The sequence below is a fragment of the Gopherus evgoodei genome, chromosome 17 (assembly GCF_007399415.2).
Source record: "Gopherus evgoodei ecotype Sinaloan lineage chromosome 17, rGopEvg1_v1.p, whole genome shotgun sequence".
NCBI classification, from domain to species: Eukaryota; Metazoa; Chordata; order Testudines; family Testudinidae; genus Gopherus; species Gopherus evgoodei.
Window position 1 is genome coordinate 2,572,500 of NC_044338.1, and position 24,560 is coordinate 2,597,059.

Genomic DNA, 24,560 nt, shown 5'->3' on the forward strand with positions numbered 1-24,560 from the left:
CCACCTGTCCACAAGGGAATAGGAACTCTCTCCAGGTGCGACCAGCTTCTGTGTTACCTGTCTGCCCGGCGCGGGCACAATGGAGTGTTTGGGCTTCATCGATGCTCTCTTAATATAAACCCGCCAGCGGGGAGGCTGTGTAACAAGTAACCCCATTCCCTTTGGGCAGTAACAGCTGCGTTTGCATGGTTTTATGTCCCCTGACATTTTACAGAAGTTTAACACCTCAGGTGGTTCCGAGTTTCTGAAATCCCAGAAGCTCCCTAAAGCACTACAAATGCAGGGCAGCCGAGCGGACAACCGCATAGCAGCGATTTCCCTCTTACTACCATGTACTTTTTTGTAATTCAGACAGACAGAAAAGCCCACTGCACACAGCAACAGCAGGAACTGAGAATGCAAATGCCCTGATCCTAACACAGGACAAAGGGGAGCTGGAAAGAGTGAAGGGCCAGAAGGAAACATTGCCTTTCTAGGAGCTTGCTGTATTGCGCTCGCTCTTTAAGTGCAGACTTACTTGGCTTTGGAGATGAATTTGTAAGTGTCGTTCCAATACGCCAGCAGATCTGTGGCCTCCTCGTCGTACACCCGGATGTTATGGTACTCGAAGATGCCTGGGAAGAAGTTATCTATTTCTCGAGTCACATTCAGAATGTACCGCACCCTGTGTGGAAGCAGAGGGCAGATAAGATTGGACAGACTGTCTCTGCAAGGAAATGGCTTTGCCTTGTTTTGAATTTGTTTAGAGCCAAGCAGTCAGAGTTACAAGACAGAGCAAGCCGAGCTGGGAGTCAGATGTCAATGCAGGGAGGAAGGGACTGATTGTGGGGCCAGGCAATGGGTTTGCTGGGGATTTCTAACCTAGTCTCTGTGGAAGGGGCTCCAGTCTGCTGTGACTGGAAACCAGACCAGGGCTGGCCAGCCTGTCCGTTCAGCCTGCTCTGTACCGCACAGAAGGGCCAGCACATGCTACCATACAGCTTCATCTCGTCCTGCCAGCTGGGAGACGCACAATCTCCTTTCCAATCTCCCATCCTACTGCGCTAGTTACCATCAGCGTCAGGAGACGAGGCTGTAAGGGCATTAGCCTGAAGATCCGTGCTCTCAACAACCCTCCTAACACGCCTCTCTCCTGGGCCCAAGCAGGAGTAGCCGCCTTCATTCTGGGATTCGCACCAGGCCCTTCACTTCAATCCAAGACACCAGACTAGCCTCAGAATTAAGGCCACAGAGAGGCAACTCCTGATGGTTGCATAGATCGGACCCTCCCATATTCTGCAGCTGCCCAGAACCCAGAGAAACTGGATGGGTGCTGCCTGTGGTTGGGGCAGATTTGATTCTTCTCCCTAGCACAGACCGTTCTGAGCAGTGAATGGCTGAGGGAAGCACATGGTATTCACATGTAAGAAACCCCGAGCCCCTAAACTCATGAGAGGTCTGCAAGCCCTCATGTCTTAGCAGACACAGCAGCAGAGTTTCCAGGGGAAAATGCCCTTTGTCAGGCTAGGAGCAGGTGTCGGGTGGTGAGGACTGAAAAGCTCAGCTCAGGATGAGGAGAGATTGCTGTAGCAACCTGGCCAAGCGAGAAAGCCAGTGGGTTCCCTGCGTGTTCTGTCTGGATCGATGTGGCCTACAGATGGGTCGCCTAACCCCAAACCTTACAGCAACCGAGGGGGAACGTTACCCCTTTGAGCTGCAAGATGCTCAGCGCAGCCCCTGCTCTAAGGCAGTGACGGCTGCTTTGACACACACTTGTCGCTTTCTCGCCACGGTGCAGCTGCCTGCCCAGGTTGTGAGGAGTGCCTCTGTGCAGCGCATGCAGGGTCTCATCCCACCCCGCCCTACCTCAGGAGAGCAGCATGTGGAGCCCAAAGAAAGCCCCTCCCCCGGCCAGCGCTGCACTGTCTATTCAGTGAGGGAACCGCAGATCTCGGTTACCCGTTGCTATGTGACTGTCAGCTGCCTGCACTCGTCGGCGGGATTTCAGTCAAGGTCAGGGCTACCGGAGCCTTTTCCTTCTCTGTCTTCGTACAGGAGATTTGGGGGCTGGGGTGGTACTCTGCCAGTTCATTGTTACCATGCTAGGTTTGCAAGCCCTTGGTTAGCACCCAGCAGCAGCAGGAAATCTGGTTGTGCAGTGACTTAGGTAAGGCAAAGCCTTCCCACCCATGCTCAGCAGCGTGCATGCAGGGGCCTGCTACACAGCTCAAAGCTGCTTACCCTTTGTTCTGTAAATCTTCCAAATTGGAGGCATTCCACTCAGAACCCTGTGCAAAGAATAAAAAAGGGAGCATGAGCAGGAGTGGAGCGCAGTGTACACCGCCGGGGGGACGGCCCCCGCCAGCCGGGTGCGAGCTGCAGGGAGCCAGCGAGCTGTGCAGGGAGGTAGCTGGCCAATCCAGTGCTGTAAACCGGGATTTGTTGAAAATACAGACAGTAAAAGGGAAAAAAAATAGTGCTCATGTCTCAAAGCGCAGCCACTTATCTCACTTGACAATCAGAGCCGCCCAGAAGCAACAGGAAGCCCTGCAAGACAGACCCAGGTAGAGCCCTAGTTAGTTTCCTGCAAGTAGGGTGACCAGATGAGAGGAAGAAAATATCCGGACCCGGGCGGAGGGAGGTCCCACCGCCAGCCGGGGGGGAGGAAAGAAGGCAAGTGCTGCAGGCTGAACGAAATATTGGGACAAATTGTGTCCCGACCAAAGATCGGTCGGGACGCGGGACAAACACCTAAATATCGGGAGGGTCCAGATTTTATCTGGTCACCCTACTGGCAAGCCACTGAGAAACCTAGTTCAGAAAAATACAGACAGACCCCCTCCCACACAAGACCCTGTGCCATGGAGAGACGCTATCTGCAGAGAGGCAGAGTGTGTGTAAAAGACACTGAGACCCCTCTCTACATGGGTTCCCACATCAAAGACAGCATGAGTTTTTCCTTCTGCCTGTGTGAGCACAGAAACAGGCCAGGGAAGCATGTTTTCGCTTCGCCACCTCATTAGCTTCTCTACCTTGCGTCCGTCCCTGGCTGCCGCGAGCCACAGAGATGGACTTTGCTGGGTGCTGCCCGTGGAGCCTTCCCTGCATGGGCCTGCTTGCATCCAAGTCCCCAAAGCTGCCTGGATTACTGCTGCCTAATCTGATGAGCTTGTAGGAACTTCTCACTAGAAACCACCTGGGCAAAGCAAGTCATTAGCCTGAGACACTTTTGCTGCTTCACTGTTCCTGCCTCCCCCCACCCATCCAATCTCTTGGGCGCGCTCATATTGAAACGCACTGTGCCTCCTCCGGAGATGCTGGAAGGAACTATCTTCACAAGAAAGGGAGACACGTGGCCTCCTCGCTTGGGACGGATTGGCTAGTTCATGGAGGTGTGGCTCCACCCAGAAGCAGACCTCAGGTTAAGCCAACAAAGCCAGGGTCAGTCCCTTGAGGCTGGGAAGTCAAGGGGAGAGCTGACTCGGCCTCGGAGGTGTGGGAAGTAGACAGGCCCTGGCAGCCATGAAAGGCAGTTAAGTAAGCACAACATTAAAGGCAAAATGTTTATGTGGCCTTAAGTGGATAATCTGCAGGGTTCTTTGTTAGGCTCCTCTGTTCCCAGCTGAGAAATGAGTTCAACACATCTCTATTGTTACAGGAAGTGTAATTCCACCTGTGACTTATACAACCCTTCCCTGACTGGGTTCCAGTTTGTTTTCCTTGTCACTGCTGTGTCCTCCCAAGGAGAGGTACACACCCCGGTGACCTCAACACAGGCTCTGGTATGGGAAGAGACGGACTAAGGATTTGACTGTTACATGCCAGTAGAAATAGGGCGCGAACTCAGGTTTGAGCGCGGAAATACAAAGCTAAGACTCGCGTCCCTCACCTGGAAGCTGTGGAATGGAGCTGCAGCAAGGCTGGATTGATCACACTGGGGTCAGTCCGCCCAAGCTGCCAGCCAGCCCTCAGCCAATAGTACCTCGCCTTACGCATCATCAGTTGAATGCATGAGCTCTCGGAGCAGCTACTGTTCCACTGATGGGAATGTTACTTCACACAGAGATCTGCCCACTTGAGGTAAGAGGTGTTATTTGCATTGAGAGGCCTGTTCTCAGTCACACAGCGATCCGGTGATTACCAAGGGATTCTACCTTGCAGGGCCATGGCCTTAAGGGCTTACCAGAAAGACATGGTCAAATATCTGCGTGGGACTGTCCATCTGCCCAAGAATCACGATCATTTCATTGTCAATGAACTCCTTGAACTCCCGCAGGTTGCACACCATCTGCATCTCCAGCTCCGTGCGGATCTGAGGAGGAGGAGAACACCGGGTGAATTATTTTCCCATTTCCCCAGGTGAATAAAGGGACAATGCTCACGTTGTGCAGTGCTCTCTGTGCTCCCGCTAGCCACCCTCCTCATCTGCAGCATTCTCCCGCCCGATAGTCCCAGCATGGGCGATGCCGGGCTCCCCACTCACCTCTTTGGACGTGATGTTCTCCAAGTCTTTCTGCATCATGATCTCTCTTAACTTGGTTTTAATTAACCGCTCTGTGCGCTCGCGCTCCGTGGGGCTAGGAGAAGGAAGCAACAGCCACTTACTGCTAGGTTGGGTAGAGCTGATTCACAGTGTTTTTTAACTGGTTAATGATGCTATGCAGATGCACCTAGAGCGAGACACTGCTGATCCCCACCTGGGAGGAATCTAACGCTTTACCTCTGGACCCCCTTAAACCCAGCTCAGGTTCACAGCTGTGCTTTATATGGAACAGAAATGCCACTGGATGGATCCAGTACTTTAATGGGGCTCCATAAAAACCTCTCCAGTATTTTGCTGTTCCAGTGGCTTCAGGCAGTGTATTACCCCCCTACTAGCCTCTCAGCTTCTCCCTTACCTTTCTTGGAAAGGTAACAGCTCCACACCTCCTTACATGGAGACAGAGTGCAGCTAAGCCTGCATGCATTCCACCAGCCTCTGCTGCCTGTCGCCTTATCGCTGGTTGCAAAAATAGCTTTACTAATCAACCAGGATGGTGGCAGTTGTACTGCAGCTCCGGTGCTCTGAGCTGGCTCACCCATCATCTAGAGATGGGGCCCAGCGGTAACATCTCACACCTATTCTAGCTGTCTGTAACGCTGCCAAGACGGCAAATGCACAGAGGCTTCTGCTTTATGAACAACTAGAATTCCTCTCCAGCTGGTGGTTTATGAGTAAGAGAATTACAAAAATACTGGTGCTTTTAATCACAGAGCCCTCCCTGGGACTCCATAGGCCCACCGTCAGATTTTTCAGTGGGGAAAGGGTGGGTTTTTTAAACATGAACAAATCATGGCAAACTATTAAGCTGACAGCCTGCCAGAGGCTTGAAGTTCACTTCCCTGTACGTTAAAGACAATCAGGTATGAAGACTCATTGGCAGCTGAAATGCCCCATACGATTATTCACTCACTGCTCTGCTAAGACAACCTGAGCCCTGCGTGCTGTAACGAAATCTATGGGAAGGAACACAGTGGGCAAGCAGCCTGTGATGGCAAAAAGGTGCATCCTCCGTTATTCTTGAGGGAGTGTGGGGACTATAGCTGGAAGGCGCTCTCAAGGTAATACCATTGCTCCCTGTGCTGCAAGGAGAGGCTACACAATTACTGACAGCTGGTTGGGAGCAATTCATAAGCGGGCAGCTTGGAAACCTGGCCCCACTACCAGCATGGCCATCTCAGTCGCTGTCCTGACGCGCGCCACCAGCCAGCATCTAAGCATCATGCACCTTCCCACCCCGTTCCTCCAGGGGATAAAAGCCCTGGTCCCTACCCTACATTTAATCCTTAGGCACGCTGACTGGATCAGCTGCTTGAGGCTTCCCAGCTAAGAGGCCTGAAAGCCTCTGGGCCATGCAGCAAGAACAAAATAAAAACCCAGTTTATTATAAACCAGTAACATGCCCATGTAAGCACCTGAGCTGGTCTGGTGGTCCAGGCACAGAAGTAGGAGACAAGCTCCTGGGTTCTACTGCCAGCTCTGCCACCGACTCCCTCTGGGGCCTTGAGCAAGTCACTTTGCCTTCCCCATCTGTCAAAGGGGATAGTGTTGCCCAGACTGAGGGCTGTACGAAGCTCTGGAAGTGCAGGGGAAATGCTGAGAATCAGCACAGAAAAGGACACGACGGGGTCTCCATTAGCTAATCTTCCAGCCTTGATGTTTATTTAATCCAGGATCCACCTATGAACTTGCAATGCTTCCTGCTGACAAGGCACTAAGCCTGATCCCATGGGGCAGCGTCTCCTCCTGCGGAGGTGTGGTGCTGCACACGCACAGCCTCTCTGCCCAGCAGAGACAGGCTGACTTACACGTCAGTGAAGAGGGCAGGGGAGTCGGGCCGGTGCGACTGCACGTCCTGCATGGCGTTCCATTCGTTGACTGAAGACTGGTCGGAGTCGATGTGGCTCTCATAGTAACTGACCCAGGTGAGGAAGAGGCTCCCTGGGTAGTAGTTGTGACTTCGGGCCACCTCACAGGCCTTGTGTAAACTCTGCAGGGCAGACCTAGAAGAAGCCCCCACACATCAGCATCTCCCCCCAGTGATGAGGAACAAAGCCCAGAGTCCCACCATTCCGGTTCACTGCTGCTGGCTGGGCTATGGGGCAGCACATCCTGCCTCTGTCGGTCAGTCCCCAGGTCTGAACCAGGATGTAGTGGTACCCTCCACCTATAGCTGCCTGGAAAGATCACTGCTTAATGCAGTGCCTGACTGTAAAGTCAGCTCTGGACTCACACACCCCACAAAGGTCTGTGGTTCTGATTCAAAGAACCCCACGAAACAGCAGCTCACTCCGAGTGCCCTTCGCAACACGTCACGGGAATCATTCTGAAACCTTGCACCGGCCTTCGGAGAGCCCCTCAGCCCTGCCTGTCATGCCACTCACTGCACACGTGCGAGGGTACATGCCCCCTGGAGCTGAAGAAATGATCACATTGCTGTTACAGACTCTGCACTGTTCACCACCAGTTCCTGTACCCGAAGAGCACAGCTCCCTGTGTGTCTGAGCCCATGCGCCTGGGTCTCACAAGACGTGAGTGACACACAGCAGAAGTGTCTAAAATGCCTTGGATAAAGGAGCATTGGGACAGCTCACAGGGAGTCCTTACCACATTGCTTGAACGGACACTGGCTTGAACACATGGACCCTGTTGTCTGTTGAGACGCTGAACCCACTGGTGAAAGAAAAAAATGGACCCATTAAGAATGAGATACTTATCACGGAGTCTTTTTTCAGCTAACAACCATTAACTTGTAACCAGCCAGGCCAGCAAAGGGCTAATCCAAGGCACGGACTGGTTTGGACAGTTTGCGCTAGAGGACTGATGCGGATAGCATGGTACAGCTCTGGGCAGGCTCATTTTTAGCGGCTGCTGTTCAGCGATGAAGCCAGGAGACTGGCAGAAATAAAGGCGCTGGTCAGCCACGGAAGCAGCAGTGCCTAGGTGAGCAGTTTACCCAGGCTACACTCAAGTTCAAAGCCAGAAATGGGAACGATACAGTACAGCTGAGTGAGGCAACCAAAGCAGCAAAGGTCACCCTCTGGGCACTGAGAGCAGTTTACAATAGAGGAGAACATGGGGCAATGAAGACATCACACTTGTATTAACGTTAGCAGAAGATGGTTGTCCCTACAGGTGCTCCACAGCAACACCTGATAGGATCCCTTTTCAGTGGCTTTCACCCCCGGCCCCTCCCCACATACAGAGTGAAACCTTCTTAACAGCAGCTCATGCACACACATGCATAAGCTGCTGCCTAACTGCAAAGCAATTGGTTGCCGTCTCCCACGACTACTGTGATTTGAAGGGCGGCCTGAACTGCCCATACTGACAATAATTTGAATGCAATTCCACACAGTCTCCTCTGTGAGCAGTGTAACGAACAGAACATGGAAGCCCTCTGCTGCCCAGACACTTACCCGTCCCCATCCAAGTGAATAAGGGTGTCGCTCCACAGCGGCAGTACCAAGCCCATTGTGCAAGTGCTACTGTAATAAGAAACAGAAGGTCAGCCGCTGTGCCATCCGCTTCCCCCAGCTACTCTGAAAATTGTACAGCAGTGCTTGCAAATTCATTTGTATTGATCTGAAATACTGACCAGACCCCTCTCTAACCTGTGTCTTGTTCTCCACAGGTGTCCTTGGAAGTGCAAGCAGTGTTTGATATGGGCTGTTACCCACAGCTGGGGTATGCTCGTCCCCCTGCAGCAAGCTTGTAACGTTAGTGTATTTCCAGGGTGGATTCTGAAGTGAATTCAGAGCAGCAGGCTCTATGCAGGAGGGCAGAGGCCAGGTCACCCAATTTTCACTCAACTCAAGGTTTTTACACTTGAACAAAAGGAACTGTTCTGATTTCTTTCAGGTTCGCCAACACCTGTGGCTCATTTCTAGCTACGACTTTGGAATCCAGGGTTCTCTGTTTTCTTGGTCATTCAGACACAGCTACTAGGAGCTCAGGGGAGTGTAATTTAACGCTCCTCTGAAGGATGGCAGTGGGAAGGAAGGTATGGCAAGCTGTGCATTGCAGCACACCACCCTCATCTGCGCATTTCCCTTTGCCCCCATGTGGCTAAGCTCATGCTGCCACAAGAGACGCTTACAGGAAATTTCATTGTTCTTCCAATAGCTGCTATGTCTTTTCCCTCATTTGACTAGCATGTCATGTTTGGTCACATGGAAATGCTTTGTCCTCTCTGAAAGAGAGGGAAACCCTGGGATAAAAGCAGAAATAAAGTGATGGAAGAACTGACGGGAAAAAACTGTGTGTGTCAGGCTGCCAAGGGGAAAAGGCAAACCCAAATTAGGAGGAAACTGCTGGGTGATCAAAGCAGGTGCTTTCAGGGAGTGTTAGATTCTATTGTCCGGCTCTCCAATTCTTCGCACTGGACTCTGTGTGCTGCCTAACACCCACCTGGGTGACTGGAGCTCAGGGGCGGCAAACAGACTCAGAATGGACTGTGGACATGCACACTCACTGCACACCCGCACGCAGGAATGGCCGTAATGCCCGGCTCCAGGAGACAGCCACAGGCAACGATTTCTGTTGACTAAACGAGATGAGCTCATGGAAAAATGAGTTTTAAAAGGCGACCCAAGGTGGCCAGGGTATTTTTAGTGATACTTTTCCACGAGCCTTTATCAGGGACCTTAGCAACAAGTCTGTATGGAGTTATAAATAGCAAGTGGGCTGGAGGGAGGGGGGGAGAAGAGGGAGAGCATGACAGTCTAGAACCCAAGTAACTAGCAAAAAGCTAAAAAAACCTGCACAGCATTTATCTCGGTGCCAGGGAGCCCTCACTTCTGAGGGGGCAGCACTGGTATGCCAGACCCAAGAGCAATTCCCAGGTCACAGAATTCTGTGCAAGAACATAATAATTGTGTTAGTGCACCCATGACACGCACCGGGTTTGATGTTCAATCCTGCTGCACACAGCACCAGCTGCGCACAGGCCCCAGTTCTTTGACCCAGTTGTTTCTGAGCCAAGCTTCCCAAACACCGCTACAAATTAAGCATAGTGGCTGCTGTGATATCTAAATGACAACCAGGAAGGCAGTTTCAATGGCGAACGGTTTCAGCCAGCCATGTGATGGCCGTGTAACAACCCTGGAGAAATAATTCTGACATGCATCGCACATAACTTTGAGGTTGGCAACATTCATTCCCATACTGCAACTCTATTCAGATGTTCTGGGGTTGGTGCATACTCGCTGTTTCTCAAGATAACTTCACAGGAAATTAACAGGAGGGCTCAGGACCTGGGTTCCTTTTCTCTCTCCTCTTAGCTAAGACCCAGATTGGTTTGTGATGCTTTAGGGTGCATTTCCTCCCACGCCACCCCACGCCCTACAAAGAGCCTAGAGTCCTACTTTAACCTCTCCATGGCTTCTGGTTACACAGACAGCAAAGAAAACTTAGCTGCCACATTTTTGCGACCCTTTGGAGAGGTCACCGCAATTTACATACATACGGTGAAAGCACGACACCATGCTGACACACAAATGGCTGGAGAGCGCATGCACTGCGTAAGCTCTGCCATCGGAGCGCCTGGCATTTCCTTCGGGCCCTCTGTGCCCCCACCACAACCGAGCCCCCTCCAGGCCTCAGCAAGGGGCTGCACATCTGACTGCTTCCCCTGACCCGGGGAAAGGCATCTATTGGTATAGTTTTTTATTGTATAGACTAGGGAAATCAGACAAGCTGTGGATAAAAGCAGGGCTTTGAGTCTTGCCGCTTACTGCTTCCAAAACTCCTACACCCGCATGGGACATTGGTTACCCTATTTTTCGGGACTTCCAAATGCTGCACATCCTCTGTCCCTCCCAACTCTGTGCTGCTTCCCTACGTCCCAAGTCCGACAGCCTCAGGTTTGTGTTTCAGAGCTGCACCAAGCCCCCAGGCTCCCCCACCCCTCTTTCAAGATATCGGAAGGCAATTTGGGGGCTGGAGAACGGTGCTGGAGTGGAGAATCTAGAGGCTGAAGCAGTCTGTCTAGATACCTGTCATTGGAAGAGAAATCCATTCCTAGGACAATGTTTTCCTCAGTGTCTTGTCTGCCATTGGTTGACACTACAACCATGTATCTAGTGCGGTTCTGGTACGTACTTTCCAGTCTTACTGCCTAAGGGTCAAGGAGACAAAAAATGATCAGCAGTCAAGGCAGTTAAACGCAGAGTTGTGACTTTACAAAGCATCCCCCCCGTGCGCTATGAGGCACAACAAGCAGCAAGGCATTTGGCACCAGCACAGAAGACCAGAGCCTCTACACTGGGTACACAGTACTGCAGCAAACAGAGAAATTGGAATCGTTCTCTCAGCTCTCGCAGACCCAGGATCTGCACCCTACACCCACCAAGCACTCGCCTGCAGATTTGCCCTGCTCAGCCAGGTTGCATTCAACCACTACTGCCATCAGTACCTGGGGATAGCTGTCACAGTCCTCTGGGCAAGTTGGCATAGTTAGTCCTAGGAGGTGCTGCGCGCTCTGAACCTGATGGGCACAGAGGGAGGCTCAGCACCAGCCAGAAGTTACGTAGCATTTCAGAGAAATAGGTCCCTCCCTGAAGCTATCCACACCGAATTATGGTAGTTCTTTAAACAACTGACTAGTTGATTCTCTCCCCGCAAAACCAAGCACAGCTGGTGAAACTCAGGCAGCAGCCTTCCGGAGTGCTTTTAACAAGAGCTGACCGCAAGAGAGGCAAGTCAGCAAGATCCAGGAAGGCTGCATCACAGAGCCCGGTATATTTACAAGAAGCCAAGAGGAACTACATTCAAATGACCTGAGCAAGTCTTCGTAAGATCAGCAGCTGATTAGCTGTGGCATGCCAAGGGGATGGCACACAGACAGAGTGCATTTGCCTAGGCCAGGTGTGCCTACATGGATCTGTGGTAGGCAGTTCCATTTGGTTTTCATGCTTTTGGGCTTGGTCCCAAGACATTTGCAGTTATTTTAGTCACAGAAACCCAATTAAAGATAAACTGGGATGCCATTAGGGAGGAGATGTTTTAATGATGATCTCTTGGGTCATGTTTGGCTTTGGGCAGTCTAATCTAGCCCCTAGTCGAGTGTTTACATTCACATTGTTACACGGCTTCCTGAACTTTTCATGAGCCGTGGGCAGCCAATGAGGATGAGAAGAGCCTTGTCTACCTGAGCAGCACCAGGGAAGCCTCCCAGGGTTGTAGCAGCAGCAACAGCTGGCACAGAGGAGGGACTGGCATTTCAGCCACCACTAGACCAGACCCATTCAACACTACAGCAGACTAGCACCACAACAAGGGGTGCTGGCAGACTGGAAGACACTGCATGGTGGGAGAGGTGCCCTCCCCCCACTCTGCTCAGGAGCAGTCATGCAAGCCTGATTTGCCTTCTCATTCCTTGCTCCAACGAGGAGCAGGGACATGAGTTTGCATTTCTGCAGGCCAGCCCTTCCAGACGGGATCACTGCCAAAGGGGCGACTTCCAGGACTAGCAGCTGACACCAGACCGCAGAGGAAACGGCTGTGAATGACCCCAAAGAGCAAAGGACAACAGGGGTCTTGGTGGTTCAATTTTTCCACCCACATTAGGGCACAAACCCCAGAGGATAAAACCAAGAGAGCGAGCAAGCAGTGAGCAGCACAACCACCACCCTGCGCCCAGGGACCTGTCCCAGGCTCCAGAGGCCTGTCTGCAGCCAGAGGATTAGTGTAATCTAATTTACTTCACTAAACCAATCTAGGTAGCTGTAATTAGCTGTGTGGTTTTAATGTAAGACCCTTTAGCGCAGGGTTGCCCAAGCAGGTGTCAAAGGTCACATGGCCTCAAGTCACTGAGATAGGATTTTCATAGGAATGATTAAGAGAAACTGACTTTTTAGGATCAGCATTTAATACCCGTGCGCCCGCTGAGAGCACCAGGGGTGCAGCTGAGGCAATCTGTTTCGCTAAATTGACTGGAATAATCAATAATTAGCTCTGCACTTCTAAACCAGGTGACACCAGAGGAACTCAAGTAGAGTCTCAACATGCCTGTGAGGGAGCTGCAATTCCCAGTCTCCTCCTCCACACCGGGATCTCATTCTCTACCAATGGCAGTGATGAAGCACAACAAAATCAGCTGCATCAATTACTATGCACCCAAATGACATGGCTGTCCTAGCAATGGTGGGTTACGCAGAGCCACTGGGACACCACCAGCTGATCCAGGCGAGAGAACGTTCTCTTCTCAAATTATGGAACTTACCTACGTACCAGTAATATAAAATCTATTGCACCCATTGCTGTAACCAGGGTCTGTCTATAGACAACATGCTGTGATTACAACACAGCTTTCCCCTCCGCTACAAGCTTGTTTTGACCACAGATGACCTCATGCAATATTTAGCTACCCACATGGAAGCACATTATGCAGGTCCGAAGCCGATACAGAGGTCTTACCTGTCACCTACATAGAGAGTACAGAAGCCAGCAATGCCTACAACAGGACCAGGAGAATTTATAAGCTGGAAATTTGGTTTGGATGCAGAACAAGATTTTTTAAGTTTAAAAGTCAGCTGCCCAATTTCTACATTCTTCCGCATTCCAGAAGGTTCTTTTGCAACTTAACCCATTGCCTTCCTGCTACTGGTCTTACACCGGTCCATTAAAGGGCCCAATCCTGCTCCCCTTGGAGTCCCTGAGAAGTCTGCCAATTGCTCCAACCGGAACAAACGCAGACTCTTCCGCTGTCCTCTAAAAAGTGACACTCACCCTCCAAAGAGCAGCTGCCAACACACAAGAAGAGGAACGGGTTTTTATGCTGTTTACACTACAAGTCTCAGCTGAACGTATTATTTTAAATGAGTCTCTTGCAGCTCTGTGCACCCTTCATCTGTGAGGAATCAATTCAATTCAGATGGACTTCTGACCTCAGCCTTGTGCAAGACACTAGCATTCCGCACTGAATGCCACACAAAAGGCTGTGTGTCTTAGCCTACACAATCCTTATTCAGCCGTTAACAGGGCAAACTGGTCTCACAGCGAAGCCAGCAATACTGCTGAGTAACGCAGCCTCAAACATTCTGACTTCGGGCCCCAATCTGTGAGATGCCAAGGGCCCCCTGGGACATGAGTGCTCTGCATGCGCATGGCATTCTGCATCAGGCCTCTGGCTTGTCTGGGCTGTGTTATTACACATACGATTGCAAAGCGCTCACCAGGCTCCTTTTTAAACTGCACATGCTTTGCAGTAACATCAGCTGCTTTCCTCTTCTGCGTGTAAGGAAGGGCTGGCTACAGGGAAAGCCAGGAGGAAAGTGTAAACTAGCAGAGCTGGAATGTCTCTTCTGGTGCTTGGCTAGGCCTGGTGGGGTATAAACTGCTGTGACAGATTCAAGCAATGCATCCAGACAACACAAGAAAGCCCATCAATGCTAATGGACAACAAGAAAGCCAATGAAGATCTCTGAAATGTTCAGATCTGGCTGGAGGGACTGGCTGTCACTCCTCTCTGGTTCTGGAGGCACCCAGGACAAAGGTAACGCCACCATTTCAGTTCCATAGCATCTTTCACCGGAGGATCTCAGTGTGCTAACTACCCAACGAGCCCCTGCTCATAACACCGCGGCAAATGGGCACAAGCCATACAGCGATTTCTTCTTCCACTAAGGGAATGCAGTCACATCTGGGGTAGTACATGGCAGCTCTTCAACACCCACAGTAACACCATGCAATGACGTAGAAAGGGAAGAAGAGAACCCAAATGACCTACAGGGGGGTATTTCAGGTAGGCTGGATATAATTAGTAGGGCTCTGTGTCTGTCACAGAGGTTGTGGAAGTCACAGATTTCATGACTTTCCATAACCTCTGACACTTCTGCAGCAGCTGATGTGGCTGGCCCCCCTGGCAGTGGTCCCAGGATGGCTGGAGCAGCCACTGTTGGCAGGTCCTGGCAACTGATGCCACTGACCCCCTCAGCAGCACCTCCCCAAGGGCACCCCCACAGCAAAGAAACCCTCTCCCCCCAAAGATTTAGTCAGGGTATTTATAGTACAAGTCATGGACAGGTCACAGGCAGTGAATTTTTGTTTATTGCCCATGACCTGTCCACGACTTGTACTATAAATACCCTTGACTAAATTGTATCCTTAATCATCAGCAATTTAGAATTCAACCAAGACACCAGGGTAATGTTCTTAATTCTTATGACAATTGCTATGGGATCTTTCATATCCTGAGCACCTGTGGTCATTAGTCACCAAATTACGCAGAACCCTTGAGTCAAAACATTGTCCAACCCTTGTCTCACTGGACAAATCAGTGAGCTGGCTGCACCTTTTTCTTGGGAACGTCTGGGCTGTAAACAAGTTTCCGGATTTCGATAGCAAAGCCACTGAAATGGATACGTACTGCAGCTTTCATTGGTCACTCTGCAGCACCTCTCAGTGGAACCTAGCCACACATGAACAGTCACAGATTATTTATCATCATAAGTCAAACAGCCAACCTACCAGTCGAATGTTGTCTTCTGGCCGGAGCAGGATGAACATGGCCTGCAGGTGCTGCTGGAGATCCCCTGAAGGAGAAAGGGAAAGGTGAGGACGCACATAAACACCTTTAGTCACGTCCTACCTCCTGGCATCCCAAATATCCCCTGGGCAGGTGCTGTCCTGGCTGCTGCCAGCTCCACCTTTATCTGCGCCGAAGTGACTAGCATCTCTCTTTGTCATCAGCTCTTTGCTCTGTGCCATTACCAGGCTCTCTGGGCAGACAGGACTTGCACTCTCTGGGTAATGTTTGTCCCTCTAAGACCTCTTTCTGAACACTATGTCCTAGCCTCATTGTAGTCTTGTGTCCCCCACATCTGGGTTGTCCCATTTCCTTCACCCAGTTCAGTGACTGCACTCCCCCATGATGTACAATCTACTCCTTTCTTAGAGCAACGCTTTCCCATTTTGGTTCACGTGCCACCCCCACCCAACAGTTTCCCCAGCTGCCTGCCAAGGATATCAGGAGAGCCATTAACGTTAGCTGGAAATGCGACCTACTGGTTTATTGGTGGCACTGAGAAAGGACGCAGGTGCTATTACAGCTGATCAATATATTAGAAGCTTGTTAATATGAAAGGGCGTGGAGAAGCACACCTTCCCAAGCCAGCAGGCATTCACAAACCAAACCCAGATTAATTCCCAGCCTAAATCTACTCCCTTTGCACCGCCTTGGAGTGAGAACTGGCAGCAGTGCTGCTGCTCAGGACATGGAGAAAGAGGGATGTCTGTCCAGCAAGCATCTCACTCACTCTATGAAATGTCAGCGAGCAACACAACCTCCAGCAAGAGACCCTCTCTGCAACAGCCACCTGGGAAAGTCACTTGCAACCCCGGGGAGGGGACTGGTGGCCTGCCAGGTAGCAGCTACCACAGAGGAGCGGAGGGTCCATTCTTCCACCCTCCCCTTTCTCATGCAGGTGGAAAGCTTAGACAAGTTAACCGGCTCCTTAGGGAAGGACAAATGTTTCAGGGGAGCAAGTGATCAGCACTAGAGAGTCTTGTGGACATTAAAGGTTATGGAAACCTTGGTCCAGCGCCTCCTAGGGACAGCATATTGCACTGCCATGCAGGGAATCTGGGCCCCAAGGTTTCCAAGAAGGCAGGGGCTGGGAGAATGGGAGAAATGTTGCACCCGGTCCTTGGGCGAGTACCTTACACTGCTCCAGAATGGCTCCCCATCACCTGCAGTGCTGAAGAGAGCTAGTGGCAGCATCTGGCCCCCTCCACCAGAAGGGACTTGAATTCAAGGCCTTGTGGGGCTGGGGAGACACAGGAAGAGGGCAAACAGGAAGTGGGAGCTTGGAGCTTTCTCTCACCAGCAGTTATACATCTCCTTGCTCCAGATGGCTCCTGGCAGGAGCAACACCTGGAGTCTGACCCCCCCCCCCCCCGCCCCCCAGCGCACGAAGGCTTCTCTGACAGTAAGAGGCTAAGAAAGTGAAACACTCTGTGCCCCAAACCTTTTCCAGATCAGATTAGACAAAACACAGCTACAGCCCTTAGGGTCTTTAACAATCAGCCACTGTTTCATGCTGGAGCTGCGAACTGCACCTAGGAGGTGAAGTCCCTAGGCATACACTATTGCTAGCTTCCCTCCCAGCTGCTGATTTCAAGGAAAGACAGAGCAAGTTGCCGAGCAGGTTTCTCTCTCTGGGAGACTTGGAGGGGCCAGTTGGGGAGATATTTTATCCTTCTGATATGGAAGGAGATTTTTTGTATTTCCCCATATTTCCCTGTTGGCCAACAGCCCAATCAACCCTGCTGGAGGCTTTAAACTTTACACCAGAGAGAGATACAACATCTCTGGCCAGCTTCGCTCCTCTTTCACGCCCCACGTGAGCGATGCAAACACCGGGCGTTATACACCCCAAAATGCTGAGCGGGACCTGGGCAGGGGGGTACACCATGTTACCCTGTTATTGGGCCCTGTCGGGCTGGTACCACTGGGATTTCAAGGGCAGCTGCCACATCTCTAACACAACTCCCAGTGGGGCACAGTGGTAACACAGGGCTGACTTTGGTTAAACTGGGCTGGCAGGTGGGGTATAAGCTACCAGCCAGGATGGGATGTTGCACTTTTCTAACTTTAGGTAGCCACATCCCCTTGGGAAGCCATGATATCTTTTCTTGGCTCAGTCCAGCCCTGACAGAGTCCAAACGAACACACAAGTTAGCTCCCTTCACACAGTGGGTTTTGCCAGGCACCACCTGGCAGCGCTAGAGAGGGAGCCATGGGCAGAAGCCAAGCGTGGAAGGCTGTTTTCTTAGCTGGTCAATCTGCCAACTAGTCAATTTCCCCCTTTTAGGGGTGATGCTATTAAAAAGCCATGGGGCAAGCATTAAATATTTCCTGTTGTGAAATAATAAATATCTTGTTTGCGGGGACTCCCACACTCCCGCTGAATGAGGGGGAAGAGATTAGAAAAGCGTTCCTTCTCCATTTGTCTCAGGGCCGGGAGAGAAATCTGTTTGCGCCAGAGGTTAGCAAGCTGTGGTGCTGAGCCAGGCAAAGGCCAAGATCAGAGATGGAGATTTTGTTTCCATATACTCCTCTCATCACCCATGGCTGGTTCACAAATTGGAACCATGTTGTGTCCAAGACTGTACAGCTCAGATCTGTTCTACCTTGTGTGGTGTAGCTGATTTCACCAGGCAACGATACTACTACTTCTTAGACAGGACTCGCTGTGTGCACTTATATTAAAATATATACGTAATATACAAATAGGGAGGAACTGGTTGAGAATTTGAAAGTGGAAGGCAGCATGGGTGAAAGTGATCATGAAATGATAGAATTCAAGATTCGAAGGAATGGTAGGAGGGAGAACAGCACAATAAAAACAGTGGATTTCAAGAAGGCGACTGCAGCAAACTCAGGGAGTTGGTAGGTAAGATCCCATGGGAAGCAAGTCTAAGGGGAAAATCAATAGAAGACAGTTGGCAGTTTTTCAGAGAGACATTAAGGGCACAAGAGCAAATTACCCCACTGTGCAGGAAAGATAGGATGTATGGCAAGAGACTACCCTGGCTTAACCAGATCTTCAATGATCTAAAAATCAAGAGTGTTCTACAAAAAGTGGAAACTAGGTCAATATAAACAAATAGCACAAGTATGTAGGGACCAGAACAAAATCCAGGTCAACTGACTCCCAATCCGGTGCTCTATCCTGTAGGCCACACTGCCTCCTAGAATACAAAATACAGTGCTGCAGGCGATCACACCAAAGCAGGTTTGCCCTTGCAGAAATGTGATCTCTGTAGACTCCATATTCACTACGAGTGTTTTCTTATTCAGCCAACTGTACCCCTGATGTAAGAATGTGACCCCTTTGGGAGTCAGCTTTAACACATGGAGTCTGGGCACCAGACAGCCATAGTTCTGTTTATGCTACCACTGCCTGATCTGTTCTTTTATCCCAGCTGGATGGAATTCAGCTGTGATCCTGGCCAGGTGGTCCTCTCTGCATGGTAAAGCGAATAGAGCATCTGTCAAGCAGAAACTCGGGCTGTAACTGTGCACAGTGCTTTGGAGAGTGAAAACAAAAAAAACAGGTCAAGGCATCAGTTCTGAGAGATGCTGGCTCCACTTACATACCACAGACAGGTTCACTTCAATCCTCAGCCAAATAGACTGGCTTTAAACCAGTGTTCAGCCCATTCTAATTTCTTTGAAAGGCAGGGTCTTCATATGCCCCAGCCCAGCCTCCCACAGCTCAGCTACTGCTCCGGCCATGTTTTCAGCCGGGGGTGAGGGGAAAGACAATCTTCTGACTCCTGACTTCATCCTTAGAAGTGTTAACATTGGCAGGTGGGGCGGGGTGCGCGTATGGAGGAGACTCTCGCTGATCATCTCTCTGGTTCTGCAGGGTGTGCAGCTGGGTGATGTTCTAACAACATGCTAGTGCCATGGAAATCATGGCTGGAACCAACTGGAGTCACGCTTTTGGGTGCTTGCTTTTTGCAAAGGACAAAGTTGAATCCATCCTCTTTGGTTTTTGTCTCTGCCCCAGGTGGAAGTTCAAAGTTCTCAACATTATATGTCCCCTCATCCTCCTTCCCCCCGCCAGTGACTGTTTAATGAAGGGGGAAAAAATCAGAGACTCTCCGATGCCTGTGAAGTGCCATCCATGAATCAGCACCATGTACACACTGAGCAACCATCTTCCCTACAGCGTTTGCGTTTCATTATTCAGAGACTGACTTTTCCAACAAAGGATCAAAACAGAAAACAAATCAAGCTTCCAGCAGACAAAGAGGGTGGAATTCTGACTCGCTTCATATTATTCATTCCGTACACGAGTCTATCTGAATAAAAGACATATTAACAGACTCCTAATGCTTCCCACCACACTCAGAATTAGAAAGAGGTCTTTATTTTTGCTGTCAGTAAACAAGCTGTTTACAGACCAGGGAGAGCAGTTACTCATCCCAGACTACCCCAGGGTCTGGAGGTTATGCACCAATCTTCACACATGGACCCCAATACAAAGGTTACTGAATATACTAATAATGCAGGACATCATCCTTTGGGGCAGACGCATTTGCACTAATGCACTTTCAATAATGTTACTGGACGGGAAGAGTTTGCACCCTTTGCAACTCAGCTGCTTATGTAGAACCAGTGACCACATCAACGTGCTGTCACGATCGCTTGAATAAATCACCATGTTGGTGAAAAGACAGACCGAGCACTTCGGATTTTGTTGGGAAGCGATTGCTGCATTCACGTTTATATTACTGGGACCCTTAGGTCTACCAACATGACGTGTAGCAGCCTTGAGAGATGAATGTCAGAGGAAAGCCAAGAGTGGCACTATCATGGCTTTTGGTGGGTTGGCACCGAATCCCAAAGAGGAGAATTTAGGGGACCGGGCAGTCAGGAAGATCTGGGCTGTCGGATGTAAACAGAGGTAGTGTATTTACCTGCATGCTTGTTGCGCCTGTTGTTGATTCTAGGGGTAGAGGAGCCATTTCCTCGGGGCAGGAAGAGAGCTGCACCTTTCACAGTGAGGAAGCTTTCGCTGATGCTGCAAGGGAAAGAAAACTAATGAGCCAGTAGAAAGGAGAGAAAGCACCACGACAAACAAGGGCCCTGGAGAGGGAAGATACTTAGACCCAAACCACGGTGCTGGTGAAGGACAATTAGTTTCTTTCCCCTCTAGAAATACATTCATGCTCTGAACCCTGCAGAGAGTTAATCGTGTGGGTAGCACTATTGAGAGCAATGGTTGGGGCACTGCCCTAAAGTGCCCATAAAGCAGTTGGGGCACTGCCCTAAAGTGTTTCTGATTTGGAAGCCTAGACGTCTGGGTAGATGTTTCCACGTGGCAATATGTATATCAGTGCTTGAAATCCATAATGTAACGGATCTGGCTAATCCTGGGCTTTGTTGTTCTGAGAGATAGTTGATGCCCCATAGCAGCAGATGCCTTGCTTTAGAGTTAGCTGAAGGACCATCAGTCCGTCCAACAGATTAATGGACCATAAAACTCTTTTGTCTGATGATTTGTATGATAATTGGCTCATGAAGAGACTCAAATAAATTAAAAGCAAAACCATAATGCTGTTAATTTAAGATACCTTTCCCTGGCTTGATTTTGCCCTTAAATCAAGTGACATGAAGAATGAAGTGCACTGCTGAAGTAGCTACACAGAGATCAGCCAGACCCTCTGCTGAAAAAGATTTTACATTAAGGAAAAAAAGAAAGCTACTTCAAGAGTTAAAACATACATCTGTTGTAGCTCATTGAGGAAAACATGATTCTTAGCACAACTCGGCTGGGATTAAGTCATCCTGTTACACAGAGCTTGGGGCACCTGTTTTACTCCGAACTGAAAGGGGAAAACCTCACAAACATTAAAAAGTAGTAAATCCAAAATGACAATGCTAGAGTAACAGGATGAACTATGCACGTTCTAGACAGGATATGAGAGTCCCTGCCATTGTGCACAACAGCTCCATGCCTTCCATGAGAAACCAGCTCGCTGGGTTCGTTCACCCACGAGACTAATAACCTCTTTACATGCCTCTCTCAAGTTATATACGACAGGTTACTACTATTCCCCTCTCAAAGGCCGAGTTAATGAAACAGAAGATAGAAAACAGCACAAAACCACTCCACGTATTTGAGAAAAATGAAAAGTTACAAGAAATGGACAAAAGCTAACCTATGCCAAGTTAACACTCTTCGCATGTACTTCCTCTTCACCACGGTGGCCAGATCAAAGGCTGTCCTAGCAATCTGATTCACGAAAACATCTAAGCACATGCGTACAGTTAAGCACATGCTTAAGCCCCACTGAAGAAAAAGGCTTTGTAGAGAATGCAGTTGTCACCCAGTGCGAGCGGTCAATGGGACCAGCATGTGCACAAGTGCTTTCCTGAACAGAGGCCTTACCGCGGGATATCCTGACCGCTTTGCAAGAGCACGTTTCAGTCACAAAAACCCTTCTCGTATCTGCTCTAACTCCACACACTCCCATGGGAAGAGTGGATTGCCCCAGCCCTGGAATGGCACCCGAAGTGGGATGCAGAGACAGCTCAAGGGAGCCCTCAAGCCTAGAGCTCCTTCCCCGTGCCGTGCTTTTTTCCCCTGGCAGTTGTACACTTCCTCAGAGGCCTTTTTCTTTCAGCCCACAACTCGCCAGCTCTTTAGTGTGCTGGTCCAACACACCAGAATGTCAAAAGGAAGAAAAATTCTTCCTACATCAAACAGGGTAAAGAATCGTTATTGTGCTAAATTAAGATGCATCACTGGGCATGCGGAACAGATGTTTTCTCAGGAAAAAAAAAACAGTCCCTCAGAACCTCCCAGGCCAAGAATTTTAGCCAACAGCTCCCCTGGCACCATGTGACAATTATGTTCTCTACAGAGACTTCAGGCTATGCAGTGCCTTGAAGTTCACTTTGGACGTACCAAGAAAATGTTCAGTTATCTTGAAACCACTAATTCTGTGAAATCTTCCTGCTGGGCCTCACTTCCTCGTAACTTCATTTTTCCCAGTTTGTATTGGCTTCCTGCTTCACAGAAGCGTGTTTCTGATTTTGCCACTAGAAGAACAGGTTGCTGGACAAGGCTGCTGACCCACCAGCTCGAGATCATGCGGACAAAACACCGTTCTCGGCTATGCTGAGCCACTCCATCCAATGAGATTATAGGGGAACAAATGCTAACGACAAAGGAATTACTTCCCCCCCTTCCTCTGCCAGCTGCAGCTTCCTCTCAAAAGGACTGACGCTAGAAAAACATGAAACGGGCACAGCCAGTCTTCTCAGCAACCCCTTAACCCGCCCAGCCAGCCACTGATATCGGCATCCCATTCAGAAACACTGATATTGGCCTCCCACTCCACCTGTTTCTCCAGAAGGTTGACATAATATGACCATTTATGAAGATACTTTTAGGGGATTAAGAAGAAAGCGCATGAAGGGCTGGGCAGCTCAAACACTGAATTAAAATCTGTTTGCTTATATGGTTCAGCTATATTGGTATTAGTCTTCCAGGGATGAGAACGTTCTGTGCCCACACTCTCCAGCCCTGGTCTATTCTATAGTCCCATGCTCTGTCCAGCATGAACAGGGATTCTTAAGGGGAGAAGGGCGGTTGATATTTATCGCTGGGGGGAAACAGGCAGAAAAGGAACAGAGTTCAGCATTTTTACTTAATACCATTAAAAAAAAATGTTTTCTGGCGTTTCTAGTTCTTACTCCTCTGGGATTGGGTGCCTGCCTGAACGAGAGGGGTGCTGCAGAACTAGAGGTATGGAGATCAGGTATGCCACTGTCCTTCAGAGGGTTTGCCACCTGAATTATTTTTGTGCAGCTGGCGTCAGCGTTTCGGGACACCTATCAGCCTGCTAAGTCAGCAAGAGCTGGAGCGTTAATCAGAGGTGCTTAGACGTGTGCATGTCTCAGAAGGGAATATATTCTCCAGTCGGAGAGGCAGACAACAGGTTTTTAAGAATGTGGAAAAACAGATCGGTCCTGTGCAGCAGGAAGATCTAGTGACCAGACCAAGCAGCTGACAGGGCAGGCATCAGTGAAGGTAACAACCGTCAGCCAGCGTTCACACATGCAGCACAGGAGCAGGGGGTGTGGGGGGCGAAGAGCAACAAGCATGTGTGGGTCTCTTGCCGTGACAGACATGCTATGGTGAGGAAGACACATTACTCTCAATCAGCATGCCCTGTATTGCTCCTTCTACCTGCCATTTGAAGATAAGACCTTGTGCACTGCAGCTGCCAACTGAGTAGGGGGTGTGTGGTTGTTGCCCTTGTGTTTGTTTTGAATTACCTCCAGAGTACTTTTCACCAGTGCATTCCCATGCTGGGGTGGAGAGAAAGGCATGCTGGGTACGGCCTTCAAATACATCAGATGCGAAAAGTAAATTCATTGACCTGAGTGTGTCTGTTTCCTCGGCCTTTCTGCCAAGGCAATACAATAATAGTTACACAGCAGAGTCATTTGCCATTTAAACTAGGCTGTGCCTCAGCCCAGCTTCCTCCTGCAGTGAAGTCACAATGCTAAATGCATGACATCATAATGGCATCCAGTGTCACACACAGACACCAAACACGGGGCCATGACTTTACTAAGGATCCAAGCAGTGAGAGAAGCTGAGGTTAAAAGGAAAGAGCCCTTAGCAAAGAAAATTAACCTCCAACTATCTGGCTTAATTGACATTCGCTTGAGAGACGTGGGCCCCACTTTGAAGAGGCAAAGGCAATTCTTTTGATTTGCCACCCTGCGCACACCTAAGGACGGCAGAGCGCTCCCAAGCAGGCTCCAATCTGTTCTGCCTGATGGCCACTTTCATCTGCAGCCCCAAAGCAGAGATTACACCAAGCGCAACCCTGGCGCTTACCGTTATAAATACACTGCCCATAAGACGACACACAGTTGAGGCCATAGACCCCTGATGACTTAGGAATTTGGCAAGTGGGTAAGACGTGTGTGAACATGAAAATAAGAGCAAAGAAAGTACAGTGGGATTGCAGACGTGTAGAATAGAGCACAGAGCAGTTCTTCCACTGAATAGGACTGTTTTTCCAGCTCCCTGCTGATAGCCCTTGGTGTGTTGTGTGCTGAGTGGTGCACACTGACACTTGTATCCCAGAACTCAGACTCGGTTCTTGAAACGCATCCTTGGGAGCTCTCTATCTGCTGAAAGAGGCTGATTCACAGCAGACCAAAATCAAGGCAACTGGTCAGTTGGGGACTGAAGCACAAGACTGAATTGTACTCTAGCTATAAATCAACTGGCCATCTCCAGTGCTATGTAGTTTCTTCTTCAAAGGAATTAGACAAGTGTGTAAGTCAGCAATTAGCTCTGGACAAAGGTTCACTGTGCAAGCCCTAGTCACTCAAAACGTAGGTGAAAATTCTGTGTCATGGCGGATTACAACAGGTTGCAGACATAGAGAATCACTCCATTTTTGACTGCAGGGTTCCCATGGGATTTCCAGATACAGCGCGACTGGCAAACCAAGTTCAGCTTTATTCTCCTATCTAGCATCCTGGAAAGAGACCTTC

At 49.8% G+C, this 24,560-nt stretch overlaps 1 protein-coding gene across 8 annotated transcripts in view; it reads right to left on the reverse strand.

Annotated features, from left to right (window-relative positions):
• The window catches only part of SSH2 (slingshot protein phosphatase 2), a 151,113-nt gene that overhangs the window by 22,783 nt on the left and 103,770 nt on the right, over window positions 1-24,560 (reverse strand). For 6 of the 8 annotated variants that reach the window (XM_030537062.1, XM_030537060.1, XM_030537063.1 and 3 more), the window contains 10 exons: window positions 19,952-20,055; window positions 14,990-15,054; window positions 10,516-10,637; window positions 7,939-8,007; window positions 7,127-7,192; window positions 6,328-6,522; window positions 4,463-4,556; window positions 4,163-4,291; window positions 2,221-2,267; window positions 518-664 (listed from right to left, as the gene is read on the reverse strand). In XM_030537062.1, the coding sequence (XP_030392922.1) occupies window positions 518-664; window positions 2,221-2,267; window positions 4,163-4,291; window positions 4,463-4,556; window positions 6,328-6,522; window positions 7,127-7,192; window positions 7,939-8,007; window positions 10,516-10,637; window positions 14,990-15,054; window positions 19,952-20,055 (1,038 nt within the window). Of the gene's footprint in view, window positions 1-517; window positions 665-2,220; window positions 2,268-4,162; window positions 4,292-4,462; window positions 4,557-5,934; window positions 6,115-6,327; window positions 6,523-7,126; window positions 7,193-7,938; window positions 8,008-10,515; window positions 10,638-10,934; window positions 11,096-14,989; window positions 15,055-19,951; window positions 20,056-24,560 lie in introns of those variants that run through there. The other 2 variants (XM_030537066.1, XM_030537067.1) reach the window with 2 other exon arrangements.